Consider the following 27,393-nt stretch of genomic DNA (forward strand, 5'->3'; position numbering starts at 1 on the left):
AGAGAATGAGGCCGGAAGATGCACGGAGACCGTGGCATGGCCTCGTGAGCAGGGAGGGTTGCTGAGAAGGGTGGTCCACAATCACAGTGGGCTGTAGCGAGGTTTGGGCATGGTCTGGGCCAACGGTTCTCAACCAAGGGTGATTCTGTCGTGCGCCGCCCCCCCCCTCCCGCCACCAGGCAACGTCTGGAGATATTTGTTTGGTCACAATCAAATTGTTGTTCGCTGCTGAACACCACACAATGCACAGACAGCCCCCACAACAGAGAATGATCCGGCCCCAAACGTCTGGCTGCTGAGGCCTACCGAAGGCAACAGGGGGAGGGGCACTGAGACAGCTCCAGCCGAGGTCAAGGTGAGAATCAAGAACAATGAACACCTACCAGCAATCACAGAAATACGAGCTCAGACCACGAGGCTGGTTTTTTTTCATCTTGGAATTTGCAGAACTCAGTAGATGGACACCTCATCTTGGCCAGGCACCTACAGCAAAGGCCTCTGCGATGCTGAGGAAAGAAGTTTTCACCTCGGCCTCTCCCGGAGTCTAATTTGGTGCCGTGCCTCAAGAACCTCACAAGGATTGATCGTCTCTGACCCAGACGTTCCAGTTAAGGGATTTTTTCCAAAAGACAATAATACAGCAAAGCCTATACACCAAATGCTCACATTAATATTATTCCAAAAAGTGAAAACGGAGTACCAACTTGAAGGGCCAAGAATGAAGAAATAAATAAAACTACGATATGGCCGTAAGACACACCCTTTCAGTCAATAAAATTTCCTTTGTAAAGTACTGTTAATATCAGGAAATATTTATGATATAGTTCTAAGTGGCAGAGACCCAGAGGGAAATTACATCTATAGCAGAATCTCAACTATTTCAAAGAAAAAATAAGTATGCATAAAAAACAATGGAACAAATACACCAAAGTATCAGCCATGATTATTAAGCTTTTTATTCTGCTTTTTGTTATTCTCAGTTCCCTATAATGTATTCGTCTCACGGTCAGAAAAATAAATCTGGATATAGAAATTCATGGAGGCAGCATGGCTCAGTTGGATGGGTATCTGAGTTCGGCTCAGGTCCTGATCCCGTGGTCTTTGAGTTCAGGCCCCGCTTCAAGCTCTGTGCTGACAGCTCGGAGCCTGGAGCCTGCTTCGGATTCTGTGTCTCCCTCTCTCTCTGCCCCTTCCCTGCTCGTGCTCTGTTTCTCTCTCTCAAAAGTAAACATTAAAAAAAATTTTTTTAACGGGCCAAGACCTTAACAGACATCTCACCAAAGGAGATACACAGACGGCAAATAAGCATACGAAAGGGGCTCCATATCCTTCGTCATCAGGAAAGTGCAAATTAAAACCACAACGACCTACTACTAAACACGCCTACCAGAATGGCCAAAATCCAGAACACGGACAACACCAAATGCTGGTCAGCCCGGGGAGCCACAGAAATTCTCAGTCGTGGCTGGTGGGACCGCGACATAGCACAGCTACTTTGGAAGACGTTTCGGCAGCTTTGTACAAAACGAAACATACTCTGGGAAGGCTTCTTGTAAAGGCAAACAAACCAACAAAAACTAAACATACTCTTGTCATGGGATCCAGCAATCACTGCCCTCTGGTATTTATCCAGCTGGGTGGACAGCTGAAAACTCCTGTCTACCCAGAAACCTGTGCCCAGATGTTTATAGGAGCTCTGTTCACAACTGCCAAAACTTCGAAGCCTCCAAGATGTCCTTCAGTAGGTGGTAGGTAAACTGTGGCCCATCCACACGATGGATTCTGATTCAGTGCTCTAAAGAAACGCGCCATTAAGCTGTGAAAAGACACAGAGGAATCTTAAATGTGTATTACTAAATGAAAGAAGCCAATTTGAAAAGACTACATACTATGTGATTCCATCTATAGAACATTCTAGAAATGGCAAAACCGTGGAGACAGTAAAATCAATGGTTGCCAAGGGTTAGGGGGAGGGAAGATGCACGGGTAGAGCACAGAGGATTTTTAGGGCAGCGAGACCATTCTCTAGGATACTATAATGGTGGATACATGCCATTATACGTTCGTTGCAACCCATAGAACATACAGCCCCAAGAATAAACCCTAGAAGAAAGCCTTTGTGTGATTATATCAATGTAAGTTCGTCGTGTGACAAATGTACCACTCAGGTGGGGATGTTGATAGCAGGTGAGGCTGGGCATAGGTGGGATGCAGGATATGTGGGAAATCTCTATACTTTCCTCTCAAATTTGCTCTGAGCCTAAAACTGTTTTAAAAAGTAGTCTCTATAGGGGCACCTGGGTGGCTCAACTGGTTAAGCGTCTGACTCTTGGTTTCGGCTCAGGTCATGATCTCACGATTCTGTGAGTTTGAGCCCCGCATCGGGCTCTGCGCTGACAGTGTAGAGCCTGCTTGAGATTCTCTCTCTTCCCCCTCTCTGTCCCTCTCCCACTCCCACTGTCTCTCTCTCTCTCTCTCTCAAAATAAGTAAATAAATAAAAGCAATAGTCTATATTAAAAAAAGAAAACAACAATATCATCTCTAGATGCTCAAGCCAGAAATCTGGACGTCCACCTTGCCACCTCTCTGGCTCCCTCCTCCTGAGCTCACCAGTACTCAAGGCTTGTGAGCTCCGCCGCCAGACTTCTCCCACCTCCCCAGCCTCCACGATGGCTCTCACCTACTCCCCAGCGATGGTCTCACCTGCTTCCACCTCTCAGCCTCTGAGAAGCAAGACAATCTTCCGAAAGCGTACGTCACATCATCGCTTCTCGCTGAACTTAGGATAAAATTGTAAATCCTTATTCTGGTCTCTAAGCCCCTCACCCTGACCGTGACTCTGGCTCCAGCTCACGTCTCCAGCCTCACGTGGCACCACTTGGTATGTTGCAGGGGCACCAGCCTTCTCAGCAACTCACCATTCAAAGCTTTGGCACACGTTGGTCCCTCGACTCAGGCTTCAAGAATCGACTTAAAAGCCTCTCCAGCAGAAAGTCCTTGCTCACGCCCCTCTTCTGAACAAAGCCAACCCTGTTAAAGTCTCTTGTGGTCCTCACCACCCCCCTAGAGCATTGACCACAAGCTACAATTACACACGTATTTTAGGGGTATCAATTGGATGCCTGTCTTCCCACCAGACTGGAACCTGCATGTAGGGAGACCACACTAGGTTCCATTTCAGCAGTGTGGAATGATAGCCTCACCCAGGGCCTGATACCATGGCTGACACAATAAATGTCATGGGGGTGAGGGAGGGACACTGGTCTGGCACTAGCAGGGGATGCCAGCACTGGACGCATGCCCAAACCACTCACTGACATGGGCAGGTGGCACAGAAGTACCTGATGCCAAGGTCGAACCTCAGTGGCACTTGTATCTCTGGGGGGGGGGGGGGGGGGTTGGAAGAGTTAAAGAAAGCCTGGAGGGGCGCCTGGGTGGCTCAGTCGGTTGAGCGTCCGACTTCAGCTCAGGTCACGATCTCGCGGTCCGTGAGTTCGAGCCCCGCGTCGGGCCCTGGGCTGATGGCTCAGAGCCTGGAGCCTGCTTCCAATTCTGTGTCTCCCTCTCTCTCTGCCCCTCCCCCGTTCATGCTCTGTCTCTCTCTGTCTCAAAAATAAATAAAACGTTAAAAAAAAAAAAAAAAAAGAAAGAAAGCCTGGAAGGTCCTGGTCAGAAAAGGTGGCAGAGAACCCAGAGTCATGAGGGCGCTGGAGGTCCAGGATGAGAGAGCTCCTCCCTTTGACTCTGAGCACCCTTTCTACACTCTGGGAATTACCCTGAAAGCTGGACTTCTCCAACCAGCTTCTGCGACAGAAAACTACGCCAGAACAATACACGAATTAACAGGCTGGCAGAGAAGAGTTCAGGACGCCATCTGTCCACCTCCCTCCTTCCACAGGTGAGAAATGGGAGGCTTTGGGGGCAAAGGACCTGCCAGCGTCCCCCAGAGAGCTGGTCCCTGAGCAGGGAGCGACATACTCTTCCTGTGAAAGCCCAGAGAGCTAATACTGTAGGCTTGGTGGGACACGGGTCTCTGTCCCCACCATCCAACTCTGCTGTCCAGTGAGGAAGGAGCCACGGAACGGCGTGCGGGTGAAAAAGCAGGGCTGTGTCCCAGGGAGACCTGATTTGCAGACACAGGCGGAGGTTTGAGTTTGCCCCCCACCCCTCCCCGGGCCGCAGTTTGCTAGTTCCTTCTCTCCATCTGCTGCTAGATACCACAGGTCCCAGTTTAGCTGCTCATTCGCCAGCTGACTCGATCACCTGCTGCCTTAGTTCACTGTTAACCATAAAACAAAACACAAGGGGCTCCGGGGTGGCTCAGTGGGTTGAGCGTCCGACTCAGGCTCACGTCATGATCTTACGGTTCACGGGTTCACGCCCCACGTCGGGCTCCGTGCCGACAGCTCAGAGCCTGGAGCCTGCTCCAGACTCTGTGTCCCCTTCTCTCTCTGCCCCTTCCCCCCTTGTGCTCTCTCTCTCTCAGGAATAATAAATGAATAAACTTAAAAAACACACACACACACACACAAAAGCTCATTCCACCCGATTCTTCTTTTATAGTTTCACAAAATGTAAGAAGACATGGTCCGAAGACTGTTCACATGGTCCTCAACCACATTCCTTCAGCACGAGAGTGTGCGGTCACAGTAGATATGTGGGCCAGCCACTGGGAGACAAACTTCCCATCCAGATGGTGGAGGAAGCCCCTGGAGACCGCAGAGGGCTGGGCAGGCACTTCCTGTCACGGCAATACCACCAGCGCACCTGACCATCAGCCACCCTGTGGGCTCTTCCTCCCAAACAGCCCCACCCCTGACCAGCTCTCAGCACACCCACCACCGCCGCCTGGTTCAAGGTGCCGCTCCCACACCCACAGTGCCCAGCCTGCATCTGCTGAATGAGTAGACGTCAAGGGTTGGGGGAAACGAGTTCTCCCGGTCCTCTTTGGACAGGGGCTGAGGGCCACGCCCAAGCCTACGTCCCTACCTCACTGCCCCCGGGCCAGCTGTGCGAGATCCCCGAGTTGTTCTGGAGAAGTATGAGGTCACAGAGGGGCAAGGGAGATTGAGCGACATGCACTGTGATGCCCTCCACCCACCCCGGCTGCTGGGAGTCCACCACGACTGTAGCAGTTGGCGGGTACAGAGTTGCCTCGCCCACGGTCACATCCCCTCCCCGAGGGGAATAAAGGCACAGCCCCCTTGCCTCTACTCGGAATAGCTATGATGGGCCATCCCAAATTCAGAGTTCCCTAAGGCCTTCATTACAACTGCACCGCAGAGTGACTTCTCCCTCTGCCCATTCCTGCTTTTTTCCCTTCCCGTCCACGGATGCCAAGACCACTCCCTAATGAATGTCCACCAATCTCCATCTCGGAGTTGGGTCTCCCAAGGATCCAACGCGCAAGACTGGCAACCAGGGTGAAGTCTGTTTGGGAGGATGAGTGACTCAGCGTCAGCAAATGACAGCCAGTAGGGCCCAGTCTGGTCCACTGCCTGTTTTGGTAAATAAAGTTTTATGAGGACACGGCCACGCTCATGTATGCACGCCTTGTCTGTGGCTGCTTCTGATCTACAACAGCAGAGCTGAGTAGCTGCTGTGGAGACCATCTGGCCCTTTGCCAAAAAAAGTTTGTAGACCCCAGCTCTAGATCATTAAAATAAGGCCTCCTCAAATGTCTTCTGGCCCCTCGAGGAAGCGGTGCTCACGGGACTGAAGGAGCTGAGCCTGATGCAGATTTCTCTGGCAGGTCTGGCCTATCGGCATACAGCCTGTCATTTTCCCTGAGTGACAGAAGAGCTTTCGTCATGCCCTAAACCCCACTCACTACCCACGTGTTAGATTACAGCAACAGAACAGTGGGAGACACAGCTCTCACTCTGTGACCCGGCAGGGATCCGGTCGCTTCTCTCCAGTGAATCCCTCCAGACATTCACACCTTTGATCACCAGTGATGCCGAGAAACACCGGAGACGTCTCAGACCAAGGCCCCCAGCAGCCTGAGCACGGACTGGGGCACGCTGAGACGGAAACTCCACCACAGAGCATCAACCTTTGGGACACGTGAAGAAAAGGACCTTCGTAAGTCTCTTCTCCAAGAACATCTAACAAACTTCGACGGATGTCTTGGGAACAGGGGAAAGCTTCAGATCTAGGCCACAAATGCAAAATGAAACCGGCAATGAGTTATGGATCAAAGTCAATCCTGTTTCAGGCAGGCAACACCCAGCAAAGAGACAACTACTCAGATCGGCACTGTAGACCCCAAGGAACACCACAAGGAAGGGGGTTTCAGGCTGGGAAGGACTTCTGAGCCAATAAATTTTCACTGTACCAAACGACGTGGTTTATTACATTTGATTAGAAATTAACTGCGTAGCCCCCTCTCCTGTTAGGTTCTGGCCACCAGATACTACTACTCTGTATGTCCGTGAGTGGTCTTCAAACATCCCCTTCGCGGTGACAACGGAAGATGGCGACTGCCACTGACAGGGTTCCCCACCCATCCGACTCCTCTGCCTCGGGCTGCTGCTGGGAGGGTCCGGAGGTGGGGGGGAGCCAAGTACCCAGGATTGTTCTCGGCTCTGACATTTCATGGCCACGTGGACTTGGGCCTATCATTTTATTTTCAAGACTCATTGGTCCTACCTAATAGGGATAGCGACAGGGAAAGTGATACTGTCTTTACAGAATGGTTTGAAAGGTTCCACGATGGATGTCGGCCAGGGCCTGGCACCCAGGATCTGCGTGGTACCTGCCGTGGTTGTTGGTAGGATGGCCTGCTGGTGGCAGTGAAGCCTTCCTTACGGCGGGGCAGGGAGCTGTGTCACGTCCATCTAGCGGGTGCCGGCAGGAGACGCCCCGACAGCAGAGATACAGGGAATAAACCCACAGGGACTGAGGAGAGAGGCAAAGCAGGAACCCATTCCTAAGCCCCCAGCTGCTAGAAAGAGAACAGGTCCCCCTCTGTCTGTTAGAACGTGATGCCCCAGTAGACATGGCCTATCTGTACCGTATCAAATGTCTGCAAGTCTCACAGTTTCTCTCATCTCGGCCGTCCTTCTGGGTGCGTCCGGGAGGCTCATTCTAGAATACAATTTGGAGCACTTCCTGTCTGATGACCTAACCACTGGAACCGAAGCCGCCTTGCTTCTGTTCGCGGAATCTCCCAGGCCGTGCCTCCCTTGAGGCTGAATGTCACTAAGGCGGCTCGAGAGGACGCTGCTCACCTGGGATTTGGGGATCCTTGAGATAAAAAGAATCAGCTTCAGTAACTATGAAAACATGAAGACCGCTCACGGCAAGTGGAGCCAGAGGGGGCCGTCGAGAAGGCCCCGGACAAGATCCCAGTTGGGGCAGGAAATACAAACAGCTCCTCAGAGTTTTAATGAGCGTTGCCCCTGTCAGAAAACACTTGCCATAAGGCTCGAAAAGCTCTGTCAAGATGAAGGTCAGCGAGCTCCCCCTCGAAGTGCTGGGTAGCTTAGCACACGACAGACTGTGATGGTTACAGCCCATGAGTGGTGCTCATAAATCTCAGGCAAAACTTCAACAGCCTGGACAAGAAGCACATTCTTGGCACCTGGGAAGGCATACGCTCCATCGCAAACTAGGTTCTGAGTGCGAAAGTATGAGAGTACGGGGCGGGTCGTGTGTGTGAATGAATGCGTGTGCCTATGTACACGTCTGAGGCGTGTGCCCAGAATGGCGAGCTCAAGGTTCTGTGGCTTTGAGCTTGATGACTGAGGGATCCAGAGTCACAAGGACACTCTCACTCACAGATTTCACCTCAGGAAAATAGAGCAGAGGGTTTTTTTCCAAGCTAGAGGGGACCTTCCGGAACACCAAATGCCCCTCTTCTCTAGCTCCCCAGACGCAGAAACAGGCTCGGAGTGCCAGGGCGGCTTGTCTACATTCCCTGCGCTAGAAAACACGAGATCGGTAACTCTAAAAAAGGTGATCTGGCCTCCGTGAAGATCTTTCCTCAAATGATCCAATGAGATCATTCAGAGCCACTCAAATCCTGCATGTGGACTCTCTGGGATATGGAGTTGTTCTGAGGGAAGTCGGCCCACAGGAAGTAGAATTCGTTCATACTGTTGGCCTAAGAACATCAGTTACACGAGCAGCCATTCCACAAAGTCAAAATCAAATATCTTCTCTGCACCAAAGCCAAAAATAAGTTGGGGTGGGGGGTGGATTTTCTCTGTTCATGCTCCTCTATTCTGAAATCAATGTTTGAGACCTCGCTCTAGTGACTTTTAAAGACCCTTTCGCGAAGGTGCCGTAAATCCGAATGATTATTTCACACCATGAGACACAAGAGACACAACCTCAACACCCGGATATGCTCTGGCGTGGGGGTGGCAGGCATATAACAATGTGGATTGTACGTTTCCAGTAATCTGTATCAACAAGGAAAAGGAAGTGGTTGACTTGAACAATTTCTTAAAACACTAAATCGAGGCCCAGTTTTGCAACACTGAGACAGGCTTACATTTACTTTTTGCAGTCAGCCTGTCAGACTCAGAGGCATTTCAATGGTCTAATCAACCTGAAAGCCATGTCAAATTGCCTTAAAAATCTCTGAGCATTCAATATATACACTCTTGTTAAAATTAATTACATCATTTACCATTTCTACGCGCATTATTGCTTAAAGTGTTTTACAGCCATTTTTATTAATTAATAAAGCCTTAATGGACAAAAATTACACTATAAAATTATGGTGCGTATGCTGCATTTCCAATTTTACTACTATTATCTTTAAATATTTTCCCCAAGTGGAAAGTCACTAATTCATAAATCAGAGTCGCTCGCAAAAAGCAAAACTGAAAATTGGAAGTTTGTACAGAGAACGAAATCTGGCCTGGGGCTAAGACCTGCTCTCCTCTTCCCTGACCTCCTAAGAGAGGTGAAAGGTACCCAGGGCGGCTGTCCTTGGGAATTCTCCCTGGCCTTTGCAGTGGCAGAAATAGCAACAAATTCTAGCCGAGTTGCCCCAGAAAACACAACCAAGGAAGCAGAAAATTGCGGTTTTTGCTGTTTCGCAGGTAGAATCCCCAGTGTGCTTCTTTTTGAAAATGTCCCAGAATTACTAATCTCCCCCTCACCCCCGCCCCACACACAAGAATTCTAAGACCAATCCATAAATACCAACTATCTGATTGAAAGACAAGAAGTACAGCCCTCTAGACGCCTCCAAACCCTCAGATGTTCAGACCAGAGAGACAAGAGCCTCGGGGAGTAGACAGCACTTTGCCCTCTTCACCCTGTTTTGGAACATCGTGGACCTAAACTAACTTCATCTGGGGGCTATCGCCTCCTGCTCGTTACATGGCAGGGTGTGGCGCTACCATTGGAAACAAAACTCTGAGGGAAGGTCTCTTACAATCTAGAAAAGTATCTGTGCATATCTAAGGAGGACATCAACACCGAGCCATCAATCACCGGTTGAGAGCCGAGCAGACAAAGCAATGCTCCTGAGAACCGCTTTTTGGAATAAGTTACGTAGAAGAAACTCACTATCCACCTTGGCAGGGCACTTGCATAGATTACCCGACGGATGGGGATCTGTCCTTGGCGGCCCCACCTCCCGAGGAGGGGAGCGTCCCTCACCTGCTGTGTAGCTCCAGCCAGGAATGTGAATGGACAGCTGGTTGGCACCATCAGCGGCGTGTCGAGCTGCGCAATCCTCTTTCCCTTTTCTTCCAGTGACCCGGTTGGCTCCCACCTCCGAGAAGCCTGTATTTTCCAACAGAGGCGAGCCACTCCAGGGACAGGCGCTGGGCCGCGAATGCACCTGCTCCGGCAACGGGTTCTCCTTCAAGAGACTTTTGTGCAAACCTGGGTTCCAGCGGGGGCCTAGGAGGGTCTGGTTCCTCTCCGTGAGCTCCGGCTTCAAGGCTCTGCTCATTGGCCCTCCGTTCTCTGTGCCATCAACTCCATCTGGTGTCAATCTGTGTGAACTACAATTTAGGTGGAGCGACAGGACCGACCTGTGCATTTTAGGGCCAGCAAGTTGAGGTTGCTCGATGGGGACAGAGAGGGACCGGTCTAGATAGTAAATGGAATTCGGACACTGCTGAGACACCCTGAGATGGATGCAGGAGCTGAACACCAGCGGCCTCTTTCCCGACCGCGGGGCCCCTGGAGGAAAACCGTTCTCTCGGTTGTCCACATTGGTGACCCAGCACTCGTGACCCCTGCACGGCCGGGGATGGGTCTCGGGAAGCTTCAGCGTCACCGCAGAGCAGTTTCTGGAGAACTCCGTGCAAGCGAATGGTCCATGGTGCGGGCGGGGATAGGTACCCCCGGCCGGAGCAGAGGGGTCCCCGAGCAGAGCGCCCTGGACCGTGCACTTGGTGCACAGAGGGTCCCCCACGGCCTCCCACGCCAGGGCGCTGGCTGGGGGGCCCACGCGCCTGGCCGTGATGGTGATGGACGCAAAGCCCCTTTGGGGGCCGCTGCACGGCTTCTCCTCATTGGACGGCAGCTCGGGGTCAGGTCCCAGCTTCCGCGCAGGTGTCTGGATGGCCCGCTTGCCGGGAAGGAGGGCGAACGCCCGGCTGATGGAGACCCCGCTGCGGGTCGCCCGAGATGGCTTCGCGGGACGTGCGAGAAGAGCGGGCGCGCAGGGCGCGGGCAGCGCCGCCCGGTTTGCCTTTGATTTATTCTCGTCAATCAGCTGTGAAATGACTACGGAGGAAATCATTTTTGGGTTTTGCGATGCCAGAGTCTCCTGCAAATGGGAAAAGACGGCAATTATTCAAGCAGTCCATTGTAACGCAGGCAGCGCACTCTCTTTCAAGGCCCAAGAGGACGTCCGGAACCGTGTTCTCGTCCAAGGCCATCTGCCCCACACACCTGACACCACCTCTGCGTGCTCAGGAAGGCAGAACACCCAGATCCGTTTATGAAATGGTTATACCCTCTGGAAATCATTCTTCTGACTGGGGAATGGGTTTTCTCTGCTGGGTACCTAACCATGTTTGTGTCCCTGGGTATCCTCGAATTTCAATAATTGCCTCCACCAGGCCCAGGAGCACCTGAATAGAGGCTCACAGCCTCATGGGGGAGGCAGGACCCAGTTCTAGAGCAGGGCTGGGACTTGGGGGCACCGGTATGTGTGAGAGAGGAGTCCTCCCTCCTCCACGGGGAGCCCTCTCCCTGCCTGGGTCCCTAACCCCCTAACACAATCTTCTGCCTTTACTAGCGTAGACTGCATTTCAGTGGTTCCCCATGCATGCCATCATGGGGGTCAAATCCCAGACAGCAGAACAAGAGAAATCAGACACCCAAGCTGGACAGTTACCTAGACTAACACAGCGACCGTGATAATCACTTATCAGCAAGGGGAGGGGCACTGAACCAGACAGGTGGAGCTTTGCCGCATGTCAGTGCCCAGGGGCATGTCAGGGCCCAGGCATGGTTTCTGTCCGGTAGAGGGATCAAGGTGTTCCATGCTTCCTTACCAACAGATCTACGTCCAAAACGACACGCTGAGATTTTTAAGAAAGCATCTGACCAGGTCAACACCAGGCGGAGGAAGCTCTCCCGTCCCGGTTTTGTTTTTAACATGCGTATGCGTAAACCATTGCAGAAAGCTACTTGGGCGACTGCCTGCAGGGTCACGGGCCCCCATTTTGATGCTCGTTATCCCACACGATTAGAACGAACCCTTGCCTGGAACTGCACAGGACCCCAAATAATACGGTAACGACTCAATTCCCACCGCGTGTGGAGCCTGGAGGCTTAATTGGTGCTCAGCAGGTAGGCGGCAATTTCCAAGCTCCGAGGGGCCTGAGAATCACCTGGCCTGTTACAACTGCACGTTCCCCAGGCTCTGGAGGTTCCGACTGTGCGGGTCTGTGGGCGGGGCCCAGGCATCTGCGGCTTCACCAACAACCCCATGAGCCTGGGTAATTGATCCGGGGAGCACGCTTTGAAAAACACGAACAGAGGGGCACCTGGGCGGTTCGGTGGGCTAAGCCTCGGCTTGGGCTCAGGTCATGACCTCCCGGTTCGTGAGTTCGAGCCCCGTGTCGGCCTCTGTGCTGACCGTGGGGAGCCTCCTTGGGATTCTCTCCCTCCCTCTCTCTCTGCCCCTCCCCCGCTCAGAATACACATTTAAAGAACAAAAAAGAAAAACACGAACAGACCGTGAGACTGCCAGGCTTTTCAAGGATGGGAAGCCCTTGTGTTTGATGACAGAAAATGTTTCTCTTTCCCTACGATGTGATAAGAAAGCACAAAACTTCCTTTTCTTCAGAGCAGGATTAACACTCATTTATGCAACTAACGTAATGCTTTCCTCCACCCGGACTTCTGACGAGGGGCCCAGCACGTGTGATCTTAGCACCCCGGGCTCATTGCATTCTTACTGTTCGACGCGGGAAGACGGTCCGCTTCTCTTTCCTGGTTTTTTTCTTTTGTTTTTCCTGTTTCCCAGGGCAATCTCTAGCACCTTACCCATGATTCGATGTGAAAGATACATGGGAAGTTGGACATTCAAAAGACCACACCAGACAGGTGACGAACACACAGAGCCGCCTTAAAATTTACTTCGGTTCCCTAAAAATCAAAATATCACGGCTACCTTTTCCCAGATGGCTAATGGGAGCTCTGCCTCCGGCCTCATCCTCAGCGCTTCTCAGCCCACATTGCCCACAACAACCCGGGAGCTTGTAAAAACCCTCAAGCGCAGGCCGCAACCCCGCACCATGACGTCAGAATCCCTGGGGGTGGGGCCCAGGCATCAGCGTTCTTGAAGTTTCCAGTGTGATTCCAGCGGGCAGGGGATGCTGAGAACCATTGCCAGATGCTTCTACGACCCCTCTGTCTCTGCTTCCAACGGCGCCCCCTCCATGGCTGTAGTTTGCATACAAGAAAATTGCAAGGCCCCTGGTGCCTACTGCATGCGGTTTGACACGGTATGAAGCCCCTCCCACTTGACACTTAGTTCTGATAATAATTGAGCCTGTGCACCCCACCCGGGGTATAATCATCCCTACTAGGAATTCCTCTGACAACAGTCTCTGGAGGAAAAAAACCAAATACTCAACTTGGAAAGCGTGCTGTATTGGTCTGATTTTAGACTTTATTGCAATGTCTCCCAAAGTTTGGGCCAGTAACCACTTGCATAAAAAACACCTGGTATTGGTGGGGGGGGGGGATTTTAAAAATGCAGACTTCTGGGGGCACCTGGGTGGCTTAGTCGGTTAAGCATCTGACTTCGGCTCAGGTCATGATCTCATGGTTTGTGAGTTTGAGCCCCGTTCGGGCTCTGTGCTGACCGCTCAGAGCCTGGAGCCTGCTTCGGATTCTGTCTCTGTCTCTCTGGCCCTCCCCTACTCGCTCTCTGTCTCTCTCTCTCTGTCTCTCTCTCTCTCTCTCTCTCTCAAATATAAAAAATAAAACATAAAACATTTTTTTATAAAAATGCAGACTTCTGGACCCTTCCCTCCCCCTCTCTAGACATAGGTGAATCAGGATCTCTGGGTTAAGACCCAGAAGCTATGTATTTTTTTGTTTGTTTTAAAGCTATTTACTTATTTTTTAAAAACTTTTTTAACACTTATTTATTTTTGAGAGAGAGACAGAGCATGAGCAGGGGAGAGGGGGAGAGAGAGAGAGACGGAGACAGAATCCGAAGCAGGCTCCAGGCTCTGAGCTATTTGTTAGCACAGAGCCCGACATGGGGCTCGAACTCATGAACTGCGAGACCATGAGCTGAGCCGAAGTTGGACACTCCACCGACTGAGCCACCCAGTTGCCCCTATTTACTTATTTTTTTTAAGAGCAGGGGACGGGGAGAGAGAGAGAGAGAGAGAGACAGACAGAGAGAGAGAGAGAGAGAGAGAGAGAGAGAGAGAGAATCCAAGCAGGCTCCTCACTGTCAGTACAGAGCTGAACTCAGGGCTCAATCTCACAAACTGGGAGATCATGACCTGAGCTGAAATCCAGAGTTGGATGCTTAACCCACTGAACCACCCAGGTGCCCCCAGAAGCTATGTTTTTAACCACACATATGGTGAAAGGAATGCCAGGCCAGGACTCAGACCTCCTGGGGCCCATCCTGAGCACACACTGGAGGGACACCCTGGGGCTACCCTGGGGGTGGCAGGTGCCACTGTAGGAGGTCCTAGAAGCCCAGGAGGATGGGATAGAACCAGCCGCCATCTCATTACCTCGGGCCCGGCAGACACAACTGCGACTCTGGGTCCACCAAATGCAAACGGACGAAGGAAGAACAACAACGACTGGTGTGAATTTGAACTTAATTCTGAAGCTGGGGCATCGCTCGGTATGTCAGAGCGATGCCTGACATACCGCTGTTCCTGAGGGAGAAATGCTAACAGAAGTCCAGTCCAAACAAAAGTCTGTTTGCCTTCTCTACCTTACCGGGAAGTTTGGGACATCAAAAACAATGACAGATGTGAAAGTATACACCTGAAAATATGAACATGTTCTCTAACTCCAGGGTATGACTTTTTCTGTGATTTAGCAGAAATCAGAGGATACCTGAGGTACTCAAACCTATGGAAGAATGAGGGGGCATGGGGGTATTTATGAGGAAGGCGTTTGCATTTATTGGAATTACACAAACGGAAAGAACCCGTTACGTACCCAGTACACTGCAGTTCTGTCAATGGGAATGTAGAATGAATGAAACCTTTTTAGATGTAAAGTCTGTCATTATAACATAGGGTCGCGATCGAACCCTTTATTAACTCATCAGAAATATCTACTGATCATCTACTACCTGCCAGGCTGAGGACACCTCTTGGCCCCATGGTGTTAACAGACTGGCGATAACACCAAGCGGGTAATCCAGTTGTCGGGACTGCGATTATTGGTTAAATCTTACTGTGTTTTTTCAGATGTTTACACTCCGCTTTGACAAAAGCCCCATTGGATAGACTGAGAAACGTTAAAAACGAAACACTATACTCTTTGCCAATTAATATGCATCCTAGACTCATATGGGAAGTTCTCTCTGTCAGATCCTATTTTCTCATGAAGATCCATTAAATAATTAAAGTTGAGGTCCAACCTCTTAAAAAGTCGGGCTGTCGGGGGTGCCTAGGTGGCTCATTCGGGTGGACGTCCGACTTCGGCTCAGGTCATGTCTCACAGTTTGTGAGTTCGAGCCCCGCCGTCGGGCTCTGCTCTGACGGTGCGGAGCCTGGAGCTTGCTTCAGATTCTGTCTCCCTCTCTCTTTGCCCCTCCCCTGCTCACGCTCTGTCTCTCCCTCTCTCAAAAATAAAATAAAAACGTAATGAATAAATAAATACCCGGACTGCTGTAACAAAGCACCACAGTCTGAGTGGCTCCAACAACAGAAATATTATTTCCTCCCAGTTCTGGAGGCTGGAAGTCGGAGGACAAGGGGTCAGCAGGGATGGTTCCTTCTGACTCTTCCCCCGCGCCCCCACCCACCACATCTTTGCATTTTCTCCTTTCAGTGTCCTAAATATCCTCCTCTTACAAGGGCATCAATCATATTGGATAAGGCCCACCCTCATGACCTCATTGAACCTAAATTACCTCCTGAAAGAGTCTGTCTCCAAACACAGTCAGACCCTGAGGCACTGAGAGTTAGGACTTTGGCACATGCATTTGGAGCTGGGGGGAGACACAATCCGGTTCATAACAGACTACAATACACCACTTTGTGTCCAGATCTTCTTCCGGGGCTGGGAAACCAAGAAAGACAGGACACACAGGTGCTAGTCGATGCTCCTAACTTGGCCCACTGCTTTTAAATCAGGGCAACTTCTCAGAAAAGCAATCCCTTCTTTCACATCAAATATCTTTCCCAGTGAAGCTATCCCAGGGTGCCACTCCACTGTCCTTTATATTGGGTTAACTGAACACGGCTTTGGGGAAAAAAAAGGTATCTTTTATCTAAAATAAGATTAACTGATGTAAGATTTGATTTGAAAAGAAAATAATCTTGCATTTAAAGTAGAATGTTCAAGGTCAGAGCAAGGTCGAATGAATAGCTGCGTATCGCGTCTTGCTCTGGCAATAAATCACCCGTTTCCTGACCATCCTCACACAATACGGGCATCTGTACATTTTCTTTCTCATAAATGCAGCTTTAAGACATTGATTGCTTTTAAATGTTTCAAACATGATCTTGGAGGGCTGGTAACTGCTTTCCCAGTTTTATTCATCTTACTGACTGCTTTTAACTTTATATTTATGCCTTAAGGCATATTGCTAAGAAAGGCACCATCTCATAAACCGAAGGAAGAAAGAGATAAGTGGCGGATGGTCAGAGACATCGGATCCTGAACCGCTGGAATGGGGATGCTTCCATTCTTGTAGCAATTTATTTCTCCAAAGGATAAGCATCTAATCCAACCTGTGGCTTTGAAATCTATATTTTCCTCCACTTGACAATTCTTCCCTTTTCCAGGGTTGCTCTGCAGCCTACAGCTATGCTCTCCAGATGGATTCTTTGGCCCCGTATCTGCACGGATACACTCCGCAGTCACCTCCGTGCTAGCCGCAAGCATGCTTACTCCTATTTGGTGGATCCAGAATCATCACCACCAAGTCCTCTGTCAACCTAGTGGTGTTTCGTCAGGGACGTAAGAGTGTTTTCAAACATATGAGTTCTCTCTGGCATGTAGCAGTAGGGAAAGGCCGTTTTAAGATAAATGGAAGAAATGGAGTCTTCTCCATTTCCGTCCTGAAACTTTTGTCTTTCCACGCACTTGCAGGAAACCAAAGGACTTGGTACAGTGTAATATACAGCAGTGAAAAGCTGGAAGGAATCCAAGTGTCTTGCTTAAAAGGGGATCGGGTAAGTAAATCATGGCAGGCACAACTGCATCGTATTCTGTAGAAATTAAAAATAAAGATTACAAAGAATTTAAATGCCACGGGAAATTGCCTGTGACAGAATGTTATGTAATAAAAGAGAGCTATAAAAGTTGATATACATTATAGTTGTACGTAACAAAAAATTGCACGGGAAAAAGAAGGGAGCGAAATATATATAAATATTTTCTTACGTATTTCTATATTTTCCTAAGTGTCTACATGGTGCTGCCATTACTTTTGTTATCAGGAAAATTTACACGTTGTTTTTTTAAAAGAAGAAAACTCTGTTCCATATTTCATTCCTTTTAAATAATCACTTGGTTGAAGAAGTGCCTGCATATCATTTCTACAGCTTCGATGAATTTTGAAAGGGAAAGTGATCAATCTTGTGCAGGCTCGGGAGGAGAGGCGGAGATTTATGGCAGTTACCAAGGAAGGGCATCCGTTGGGAGTATTCCGTCATGCACACCGTCCTTATAACAAACACACGGGGACGAGCTTTAAAAGCTCAAAGTTGGGAGGGAAATTTGAAAGTCACGCTACTGATCTGATCAAAGTAGATGGTCCAGATCGTTCCAAAGCAGAGGCTTAGAAGGTGTGATTTCTGAGTTCTTGAATTCTATCACAGATAACGACCGTGTGTGTGTGTGTGTGTGTGTGTGTGTGTGTGTGTGTGTGTGTTATAGGGATCCAACCACATAGCCCCAACGATCTATATCACTGATAACCAAACTGATTAATTTTAGCATCAGATGCTGGAATTTGCCAGCTCAGTGTGAAAATCAGGTGGGAAAGATCTTCAGCTGGTATCTTTCTTCAAAAGAGTAGCAATCGACTTGATCATTATCTTGCCCTTCTTAACTGGGTACCTCCTTTCAGGGATGGTTCTCAATGATCCACTGTTCCTCCTACTCATTTCCCTCCCTGCAACCTGAGGTTCCGGCTCTTGCTTTCCGGGAACAAATTAATTATAGCCAGGCATCTTTACATCCTCAGACAGCGAGCTCGGCGCTTCCACAGAGAAAGGGCTTTCAATATTGATGACTAGATCTCAGCAGCCAGAATAGCATCCTTTCTCCATTGTGTGGGAGTTCAGGCTTGGGGTCTCTGAAGGAAATGTCAAGTTTCGTTACAGGCAGAATTAAATCAAAGGATAATACCAAAGACAAGCATTTTCGGGGGAAAGATATTTTTCACAGATACCCTTCTTACTTTAATGTGTCATGAGACATCGATTCTTATAATTCCACAACCTCTTAGAATTACAAAAGTTCATGGCAGAATATCCACTCATGAAAGAGAACAGATGCCTTATAAACGAACCCTTTGGATGACGATTCTTTCAGGCAGGAAAGTCCATATTTTAAGATGTGTTAATTGGAGGGGCGCCTGGGTGGCTCAGTCGGTTGAGCGTCCGACTTTGGCTCAGGTCATGATCTCGCGGTCTGTGAGTTGGAGCCCCACGTCGGGCTCTGTGCTGACAGCTCGGAACCTGGAGCCTGCTTCGATTCTGTGTCTTTCTCTCTCTCTGCCCCTCCCCTGCTCGTTCTCTGTCTCTCTCTAGCTCTCAAAAATAAACAAACATTAAAAAAAAAAAGTGTTAACTCGAACGAGTCTACCTTTATGGCCAGCCCTTTAGAGCAAGGGAAGAATAGAAGCCTGGAGCCAGACAGCATATGAGGTAGGAGATTCAGGGCAAGTCAACTACTGGAGCTATAGAACTTTAGTTTCCTCATCTGCAAAATGGGTATAATAATAATACCTCCCTCCCAGGATTATGGGAAGGATGGAATGAGTCCATCAATTAGCCAGAGCCTGGTCTGTGATACATTGGTAACATTAACCCTTGTGTACAGAGTGCTTTGTTCTCTAGAATCGGAAACATATCATTTTATAAATATGACCTCTGATTTTCTCCCTATTTCAGATTCCTGATGCTTTTTGCAGTTATAATGATGTGTACTAGAGCTTGTTAGATTTCCAATTATCTCTTCTCCACCTTCAAAATGCTGCACATCATTCTCTCTCTCTCACTCTCTCTCTCCAGCAGATAAATTTTGGTTTAAAATTGAGATTCAATCACCGTACTCTCCTATGATACTGCAAATTTACCAATTGTTGGTGAAGATTATAAAAGACTGATTAAATAGACATGGCATACTTTAAAATTTTTTTAATGTTTTAATTAATTTATTTATTTTTGAGAGAGACAGAGTGCGAGTGGGGGAGGAGCAGAGAGAGAGAGAGAGAGAGATAGAATCCAAAGCAGGCTCCAGGCTCCGAGCTGGCAGCACAGAGCCCGACGCGGGGCTCGAACTCACGAACCGTGAGATCATGACCTGAGCTTAAGTCGGACGCTTAACCGACGGAGCCACCCAGGCGCCCCTGCCTTAATTCAGTTTTGACTAAACTAAATAAAATGCAAACACATCATAAGTAGGCCCATGATCACGTTTTATAGTTGGCTGCATTTTACTGGCTGGTCTAGAAGTTAGAAACATGTTACCTCGGTGAAGTCAGATTTCTTCTCTGTAACATCAGACTGAAGATTTTTAAGGGCAATTTGATCATTTGAACTGTACTGGCTGTCCCGTAATCCTAGGCAAAAGGAGATAATACGGCTACTTTTTAGTAAATGAGAGGATATGATGGAATCTAGAACTCTATGGTTTCTTGGCACCCCGTCAGGTATTATACTAGCCAAGGGTGTATCCAGTATATTCTGACTCGGGATGAAATCTTGTACATTTCCTTCTTTTATTCCACCCCCTCCATTTAGGCTCTCTGGCTTTATTATTATTTAGTTTATAATTAGGCTGCAAGATTCCTTCCTCCATGCTGTTGTTTAGGGTCCTAGATTCAGTAACAATTGAACAAGTTCGGACCGCTCACATTCTCCCTCATCCTGAGTTTACACCCAGCAGGAGAAAAAAACACATGTAGGGGGTTCCCAGCACCACCAGAGTCAAGAAAAGGCTGAAACTGTAAGACCAACTTTTATCCAATTTCTTAACACCACAGTGCTCGAAGGAGCTGTGAGTGGCCCAGACGCTGACAGTGAAACTGCTTCGGACCGGCTGAGGATAATACCTGTGATACCACGGTGGGGATAGGTAAGACACTGTGGATAGCCCTCCACAGACACACCTGCCACACTGAGAGCAGAGCATATCATCAGAGCCAAGGGCACACGGCAGGGGGCCGAGAATCGTGAACCTGGGTTCCAGCTGCCCCACCAGCAACGGGCTTGGTAGCTGTGGACAAGTCTGTGGAACCGCTCTGTGGGATTTTCCTGTCCACCAAAGCCGCCCTGCACTCCTCCGCAGCACCGAACAGGATCCACAACCCAGCACCGAACAGGATCACAACCCAGCACCGAACAGGACCCACAACCCAGCAGCATTATGATGCCCGCCTGGGTGCCTGTTGCTAAGTCAGGAATGTATACCAAACACAGGAAGGAGGGTGAAGAGAAGAAGAGCCTGCGTGGTCCAGTCTCTGCAGCCCAGGGAACAACGTCGCCCTCACAATACAGATATTCTGGGGAGAGTGATTTTTCCAAAGCCTACGAAGAACGGTTCCCCAACGGCTAGTGCTGGCGATGAGGTTCTCTAAGTTAGAGAAGAGGGAGAAGCGGCTGTCTTCATCAACTCACGAGAAGGGCTTATGAAAAATTTACAATATAATTGAAATAACTCGCAGAATTTCAAGCATTTTACGGAGAAAATGGTACACTACAGCACTTTTAATCTTGGCAGGTTTGCAAGGGGATCATGGGAATTTCAAGGGCCACCACTGACCCATCCAAAGCCTGCTCGCGTCCCCTCTCATCCTTGAGTGACGACGGAGCCCCCGTCAGCTCCAACGCAGATGCGTGGCTACACCTCCATCTCCTTCCGTTACTGAGGGACACAGATAGTCATCCAAGGTGACGTGCACAGACCACTTTCCATGAAGCACAAATATAAGACCTGAAAGATCTCAAGGATTTCTCTGCAGGGTCGATGCATCATGATGAGCTGACAATAAAGCTGATGAAGAAGGAAATCTCCTGGCTCTAGTCATGTGGCCTCGTGTTAAGAAGTCTGAAGTCAGCACAGGCTTTGGGGCCAGCTAGACCCAGAGCTGCAGCCCAGCTCAGCCCCCAGCTCACCTGCAGCAGGTGAGTTACTTGGCCTCTCTGAGTTTCTCCAGCCATAAAATGCAGAGACGAACATCTCTCGCCCAGCCTTGCCATCAAGGCCCTGAGGGCAATGTATGTAAAGGACTTGGGCCGGTGTGGGATCTGCGGTTAATGTTTGATAACCCGCACTGGTTATGACTCTTAATGAGTCTGACCAAGACAGCACCACCTCCCATCCCAGCCTAGATGGTCGCTAGAGTCAGACCACAAGGTCCCAGGATCTCTAGCTACATGCGTGGCTTTGGGAAAGTAACTCCGCATCCCTTGGCTCCTTGTTGTGAAATGGGACATAATAATGGAGCCTACTTTAGAGAGGTCCTGAAAGAGATTGAGTGGCCTACCTAACCTGCCCTCAGCACAATGCCCAGAACATAATGACATGCGAGAAACATGAGCTACGGGGGAGGGGCATCACCCCCAGCAGGGAGGAGGGCCAGAACTGGGCCCAGACAAGCAGGGGCTGAGTCTCAGCACTCCGCGGCTGCTGCAATATTGCCCACCAACTTCGGGGCTCAAATAGCACAGATGTGTTATCTTCCAGCTCTGGAGGTCAGACGTCCAGTGCAAGTCTCACGGAGCTACAGTCAAGGGACTGGCTGGCTGCACTCCTTTGGGAGGCTCCAGGGAGAATGTGGTTCCTTGCCTTTTCCAGCTTCTAGATGCCGCCGGCTTTCCTTGGCGTGTGGCCGCACGTCACTCAAGCTCTGTGTCCATCATCACTTCTTCTCTCTCTGACCCTCCCGCCTCCCTCTTATGGGGACCCTTGTGCTTAGATTGGACCCACAGATAATCCAGGATCACGGTCCCGTCTCAAGGTTCTTAACCACATCTGCAAAGTCCCTTTTGCCATGAAAGGTAGGATGTCCACCAATTCCGGGGACTAGGATGCAGACATCCTAGTTGGGGAGACTGAGGTAGATGCATTGGATGAAATGTAGGGCCTTTAAAACAACAAATATAAGGTCTATGCAGCAACACGGGTAAGAATTCACAATGCACTGTTTATCGAAAGAAAGGGCTCAAAAACTCACGAACCACACGATGATGAAACATGAAGACATACGTACGAGAGTTCACAAAACTGGTAAAGTTGGAACTTAAGCCACGAGCCTATTTTGGAGTGAAAATGAGGTAAGACTAAAGCCACAAAAGAGGATGTCTGATACGATGACCTCAAAGGACATGAGGAGGTGAGTTACGAGAGTGGTTAAAAGCATAGAATTTAGGAAAGAAAGACCCTGGATCAAATCTGTGTCTGCCATTCACCACTTGGTCAATTTAAGTAATTTGGGGGTAAGTTGGTTAAATTGTCAGTCTTGTTTTCCCAAGTGTCAGAGGAAACGAGACCCTGTAAGAAATAATGGGACGATGAATAGCAAGGCTGTTAGCAGAATGCCTGGCGTGCAGTGAGGACACATCCCCTGTGCCTTCCCGCTTGACCACGGATGGAGGCCCCCGCCATCGGGTGACCCTGCGCTGGCATCTCCAAGTAAGACAAAACCGGGGGACACATGGGGCAGGTTAGCAAGAACTGCAGTAAATAGAAGTTTTGGCTTTTCCAGTAGCTGGCATCCATGAGTTTCACGGGAAAGGGGTTCACGTCTCCCGTACAGAAGATGCATTAACCAGACCAGATTGCACGTGGCCTTGGTCTTGCTCCTGGTGTGAGGACAGGAAGGGGCCAGGCCAGTCTGCTCCTCTCCACAGTGGGAGCTGGCCTGGCCCAGACCTCCCCCAGGGGCCGGTTGAGTCCACTCTGCATCAAGAAATCGTCCTGGTTAAGAGGAAACTGGCAGACGATGGGCAGGCCCTGTGCACCTGCGGGGCATATACACCAGCCCAGGTGCCATCCCAGAAATCTCGCAGCCCGGGGCCAAATTCCAGCTGTGCCGCTTTGTGTAGTGTACATGACCTCCCTGACTCCGGTTTCCCCCCTGTGACATCAGACCCGGAGCTGTCTCCGTTCGTGCCCTGCCGTGGGGCGCCGTCCCATCCCCCAGCTGTTGGGAGGGTAGCTGTCAGTGACTCACAGCTTCACTCTTCTCTGAGAACAGTCCTCTGTGGATGCTGCACCTTTCTGTATGTTGGCCCACAGCCAGGGGTGGGACACAAAAGAGGTACAAAAGCCAGGAAAGCTCTATTGTGCATGCTCCAGAGGGTAAGCCAAGGGCCAGACTGTACCCCGTCAGGCCTCCCTAACTCTCTCACAGTCCTTTCCTGGGGCACACCCTCGCCCACATGTCTCCCAATCCCTACCTCAGGCTCTGCTTCTTGGAAACCCAATGGGGTCCTACCGCACAGCGCTGTTTAAGACTGAGAGCTTTCAGAGTGGCGCTCCCGGACCACAACCTTCCGCGTCATGGGCGAACTTGCTGGAAGTGCCCATTCTCAAGTCCCACCCGCCCTCCCGCAGATCTACTAAATCAGAGAGTTGGGTGGGACTTAGCCGAGACATTTTAGCAAGCCCTCCAAAACATTCAACGCAGCTCGGGTCCAAGAACACTACCGGTCTTAAGCCAACACGCTCTTCTACAAATGATAAGTTTAGGGCCCTGGGAGGGAAACCACATGCTTTTGATCGCAAAACCACACCATGGCTTTTGGAAAACTGTATCTAGGGGGATCTAAATGGGACCCTTAACCACTTACTTCCACTAAAATGAAGCCATCAACACCACCAGCATCCTGACTTTTATTTTGATATTAATTTAAAAATCAGCCTGATTAGGGGTGGGGTCCGACTTCGGCTCGGGTCATGATCTCGCAGTTCATGGGTTCAAGCCCTGCGTCGGGCTCTGTGCTGACAGCTCAGAGCCTGGAGCCTGCTTCGGATTCTGTGTCTCCCTCTGTCTCTGCCCCTCCTCCATTCCCTCTCTCTCTCTCTCTCTCTCTCTCTCTCTCAAAATTAAATAAATAAACATTAAAAATTTTTTTTAAAAAATCAGCCTGATTTTAGCCAACAATCCATTGTGGGTTTATGGATCAGTTGTGTGGTGCCCAGCGCTCTGGTCCTCTGGGCCCCATGGAGGGTGTCAACGCACTGGCATGTCTGAAGAAGTTTCCTCTCCCGAGATGGTTGGAAGGTCTGTATATGCTTCTGTCTCCATCAGCCTTAGCCACTCATCCAAGGCCATTCACCCTCAACTTTGAGCCCCTTTCCAGAGCCCACAAGCGCCATGAGCGACATTAAGTGAACACATCAAGAGACCCTAAGCCAGACACTCCTGGAATTCAGATTTCCTCTCTGGAGGAAGGTGTGCTTCAGGCACGGAGTCCAGGGCAGGAAGTTATGTAGCACTCGGGGTGTTGGGGGCCCTGGACTGAGGCAAAGGCAATGAGAAGCTCTCCCGCCCATGGCTCTGCTATCCCGGCCTCCGTGAGCCACGGACAGAGCCCTGCCAGCCAAAGGGACCCCAGCAGGGTTTGGGATGAAATGGCCCTACAGGATGGGGTGAGTTTAGACAAATATAGAAGTGGGGCGGACAGAAGGTGGCACAGCCTAAACAGAGGTGTAAGAGAAGGTGGAAATGGCTTAGAGTACAAAAAGCAGAAAAATCCAGCATATTTGGAGACCGACAGGTAAGCACAATGGGTGAAGCACAGGGTAGGAGCAAGGAATCACCCACAATTCCCATACAGCACCCAACAATGCTCGAGGTGTCGCTACGAAAACAGCGGACGAGCACCGCCTGATGAATCACTCCATCAAAGTCATGTGGAAATGACGTGCCCAGCCTTCAGTTAGTTTGGCGAGCACGCGTGTTTGCATTCCTCCATCATCCACATCAGGGACAAGAAGGCGCATCCAGATTCCCACTTCTGGGTCCATAAACGCCTCTCCTCACCTACAGCCTTAACAGGAGCTTCCGCCACGTTGAACCATACCTTACGAAAGCATTTCAAAATGGATGTTTCTCAGAACTACTTCTCCAATTTAAGTTAAACTAATCATCTCTGTGGGGTTTGACCCTGTTAGCTACCCAGGGTCTCTGGGAGATCTTTCCATCTTTGACTTCTGGAACAACGGGTCTTCTGTCTTCCTCCCTTCTGGCTACTGTGCCTTACTTTCCTTTGTGGGTTCTCTCTTTGACCATCCTGTTCTCCCTCTGGGCCCTCGTGCCGAATCTCAGACACACCGTGGCCTCTGCTCACTTTATAAACCAATGCCAAGGAAAGACCCAGATCTCCTCTGCGAGCACCAACCCCTAGAACCACCTAGCCTCCAAATCACCTAGTATGAAAGGGAACCAACCAACTCTCCCCAAGCTGCCTCCTCTCTTCCTCCTCCTCTTCCTCCTCCTCCTCTCTTCCTCCTCCTCCTCTCCCTCCTTCTCTTCTCCCTCCTCTTCCTCCTCTCTTCCTCCTCCTTCCCTCCTCCTCCTCCTCCTTCTGCTCCTCTCCTCCTTCTCCTGTCAAACCGCACCCATTATTTTGGCAAGTGGCCACCATCCACCTATCGCCCACAATAGAAACTGAGGCATCCCTTCCTACCCCCCTCTTCCCCTCCAATGTCCAGTGGAAAGCCAAGGCCTGTTTTCCCTTACGAGATAGGCTCTGTTCCGTCCCATCTGGTTAATCCTACCAGTACTGCCTGCTCCTGGTGAGGTCACAGTCAAGCCGGTGACCCCACACCAGACTCGTCTCCTGTCTGGCTCCCCCCCCAATCTCCTTGACATCACCAGTTTGTGACCTTGTGGCTCCCTTGAAAAATCTAATGAAAGGATCCCCAATTTGCCCTCCCCTCCTCGAACAGGGCGTGAGAAACATACACATAAAAACCTGAGCTCCTGTGTTGGGGCCCTGGGGCTCCAGGAGACTAGGCTAAGTGCCCTTAAAAGAAGCCTGTTGCTACTTCCCCGAGGTGGCAGCTCCCGTGTCTCTGCGATCCCGGGTGCCACCTTTCCGATCTTCCCGTGTGGCTACCTCCTCGTGCTCTGAAACAGCTCACGACTGTCTCCTCTGGGGAGGGCTCCGTGGCTGACCCTACCCTGCATGCCCCCCGGTCCAGCATGGCACCCACGTACGTTTCCTGGGGCTGCCGTGACAAGTTATCACAAATGAGGTGGTGACAGGAATTTATTCTGGACGCCAGCAATCTGAAATCAAGGTACTGGCCGGCCATGCCGTGTCTGAAGGACCCAGGGGAGCATCCTCCCTCGCCACTTGCTGAGTGCTCGTGGTTGCTGGCCGTCCTCATGTTCCTTAGCATGTAGCAGTGCGACGCTCATGTCTGTGTCCGTCGTCACATGGCCATCCTTCCTCTGTCTCTGTGTCTGCAAATCCCTCTCTTTACAAGGGCACCAGCCACTGGCTTTAAGCACCACCCCCCCCCCTCCAGTCCAGTCTGACCTCATCTCGACTCTATCTGCAAGGACGCTATTTCCAAATACGGTCACATTCACAGGTATCGGGGATTAGGACTCCAACGAATCTTTTTGAGGAACACAATTCAGCCTGCATCTATGCCCCTGACAGGCTGTCACTACCTTCTGTCCTCACTACACTCTTCTGTAATGATCTGTTCACGCGTCTGCCTCCCCAAGCGGACTGAGGTCTTCAGAAGACATTCTCCTATTCATCTCCCTCCTCCCGTGCCTCGTCCAGCACCTGGCCAGCTGGGGACACTCACTGCATGGTGGCTGAATGAACAAATTATTTTACATTTGGACAAGAGTTACACCTGTGGGGCAAAAAATCACAACGTACCTTCCTCAGGCACTTTTATCGTACCTTCCCCTGGCGTTTCAAAGACATTTTACCCTGTTTCAAAGCTCTGTTAATGACAAGGAGGTGTTTGGCTAAGAAAAAAGAAAAGAAAGAAAGAAAAACCCAGCACGGTTTCCATCGGTAACTACTCTTGGAATGAGGCAGGTTCCCACCTTCCGCCTTAGGCTGGAGAACCTCTAAAGGTTGTACTTGTGATGGAGTCACCGGAATGTGTACACGGCAACCAGGGGCGGGGCAAGGAATCCACCTTGGCTTCGACAAGTAAGGAAAGTTCTCACGACCACTATGTCGAAGCTTTCCAAGGAGCACTGTGAGGTGTGAGACAAGAAGCTGTTTCACCTACTGCCTACGGTCAGATACCCATTTCTGCACCTCCTCCCCAGCTTCTCAGTACTTTATTTTTCGCCTGTTTTTGACGATGCTGGTCCTCTCGCCAAGCACCATTTTTACCGTTTAAAAGCGCCCCGACTAGGAACGTGCATTCAGAAAACATCACAATGTTCATGTGAATAACCCGTTTTTAATACATAACCAAATTCTGCGAGCCAGTTTATCTAAAATATTGGGCAATGTAACAGTCGGTTTACCACGCAAGCTATTATAAGAACAATCGGTTTTCATACAATTTAATAAAACACCTTT

At 50.0% G+C, this 27,393-nt stretch overlaps 1 protein-coding gene across 1 annotated transcript in view; it reads right to left on the reverse strand.

Annotated features, from left to right (window-relative positions):
• The window catches only part of CD2H10orf90 (chromosome D2 C10orf90 homolog), an 81,945-nt gene extending 55,287 nt beyond the window's left edge, over positions 1-26,658 (reverse strand). The window contains exons 1-3 of the mRNA XM_049646028.1: positions 26,654-26,658; positions 19,348-19,465; positions 9,623-10,745 (exon numbers count right to left, since the gene is read on the reverse strand). Of these exons, the coding sequence (XP_049501985.1) occupies positions 9,623-10,745; positions 19,348-19,465; positions 26,654-26,658 (1,246 nt within the window). The remainder of the gene's footprint in view (positions 1-9,622; positions 10,746-19,347; positions 19,466-26,653) is intronic.
• Between the last annotated feature and the right edge of the window lie 735 nt (positions 26,659-27,393).

The sequence above is a fragment of the Panthera uncia genome, chromosome D2, assembly GCF_023721935.1.
Source record: "Panthera uncia isolate 11264 chromosome D2, Puncia_PCG_1.0, whole genome shotgun sequence".
Taxonomy (NCBI): domain Eukaryota; kingdom Metazoa; phylum Chordata; class Mammalia; order Carnivora; family Felidae; genus Panthera; species Panthera uncia.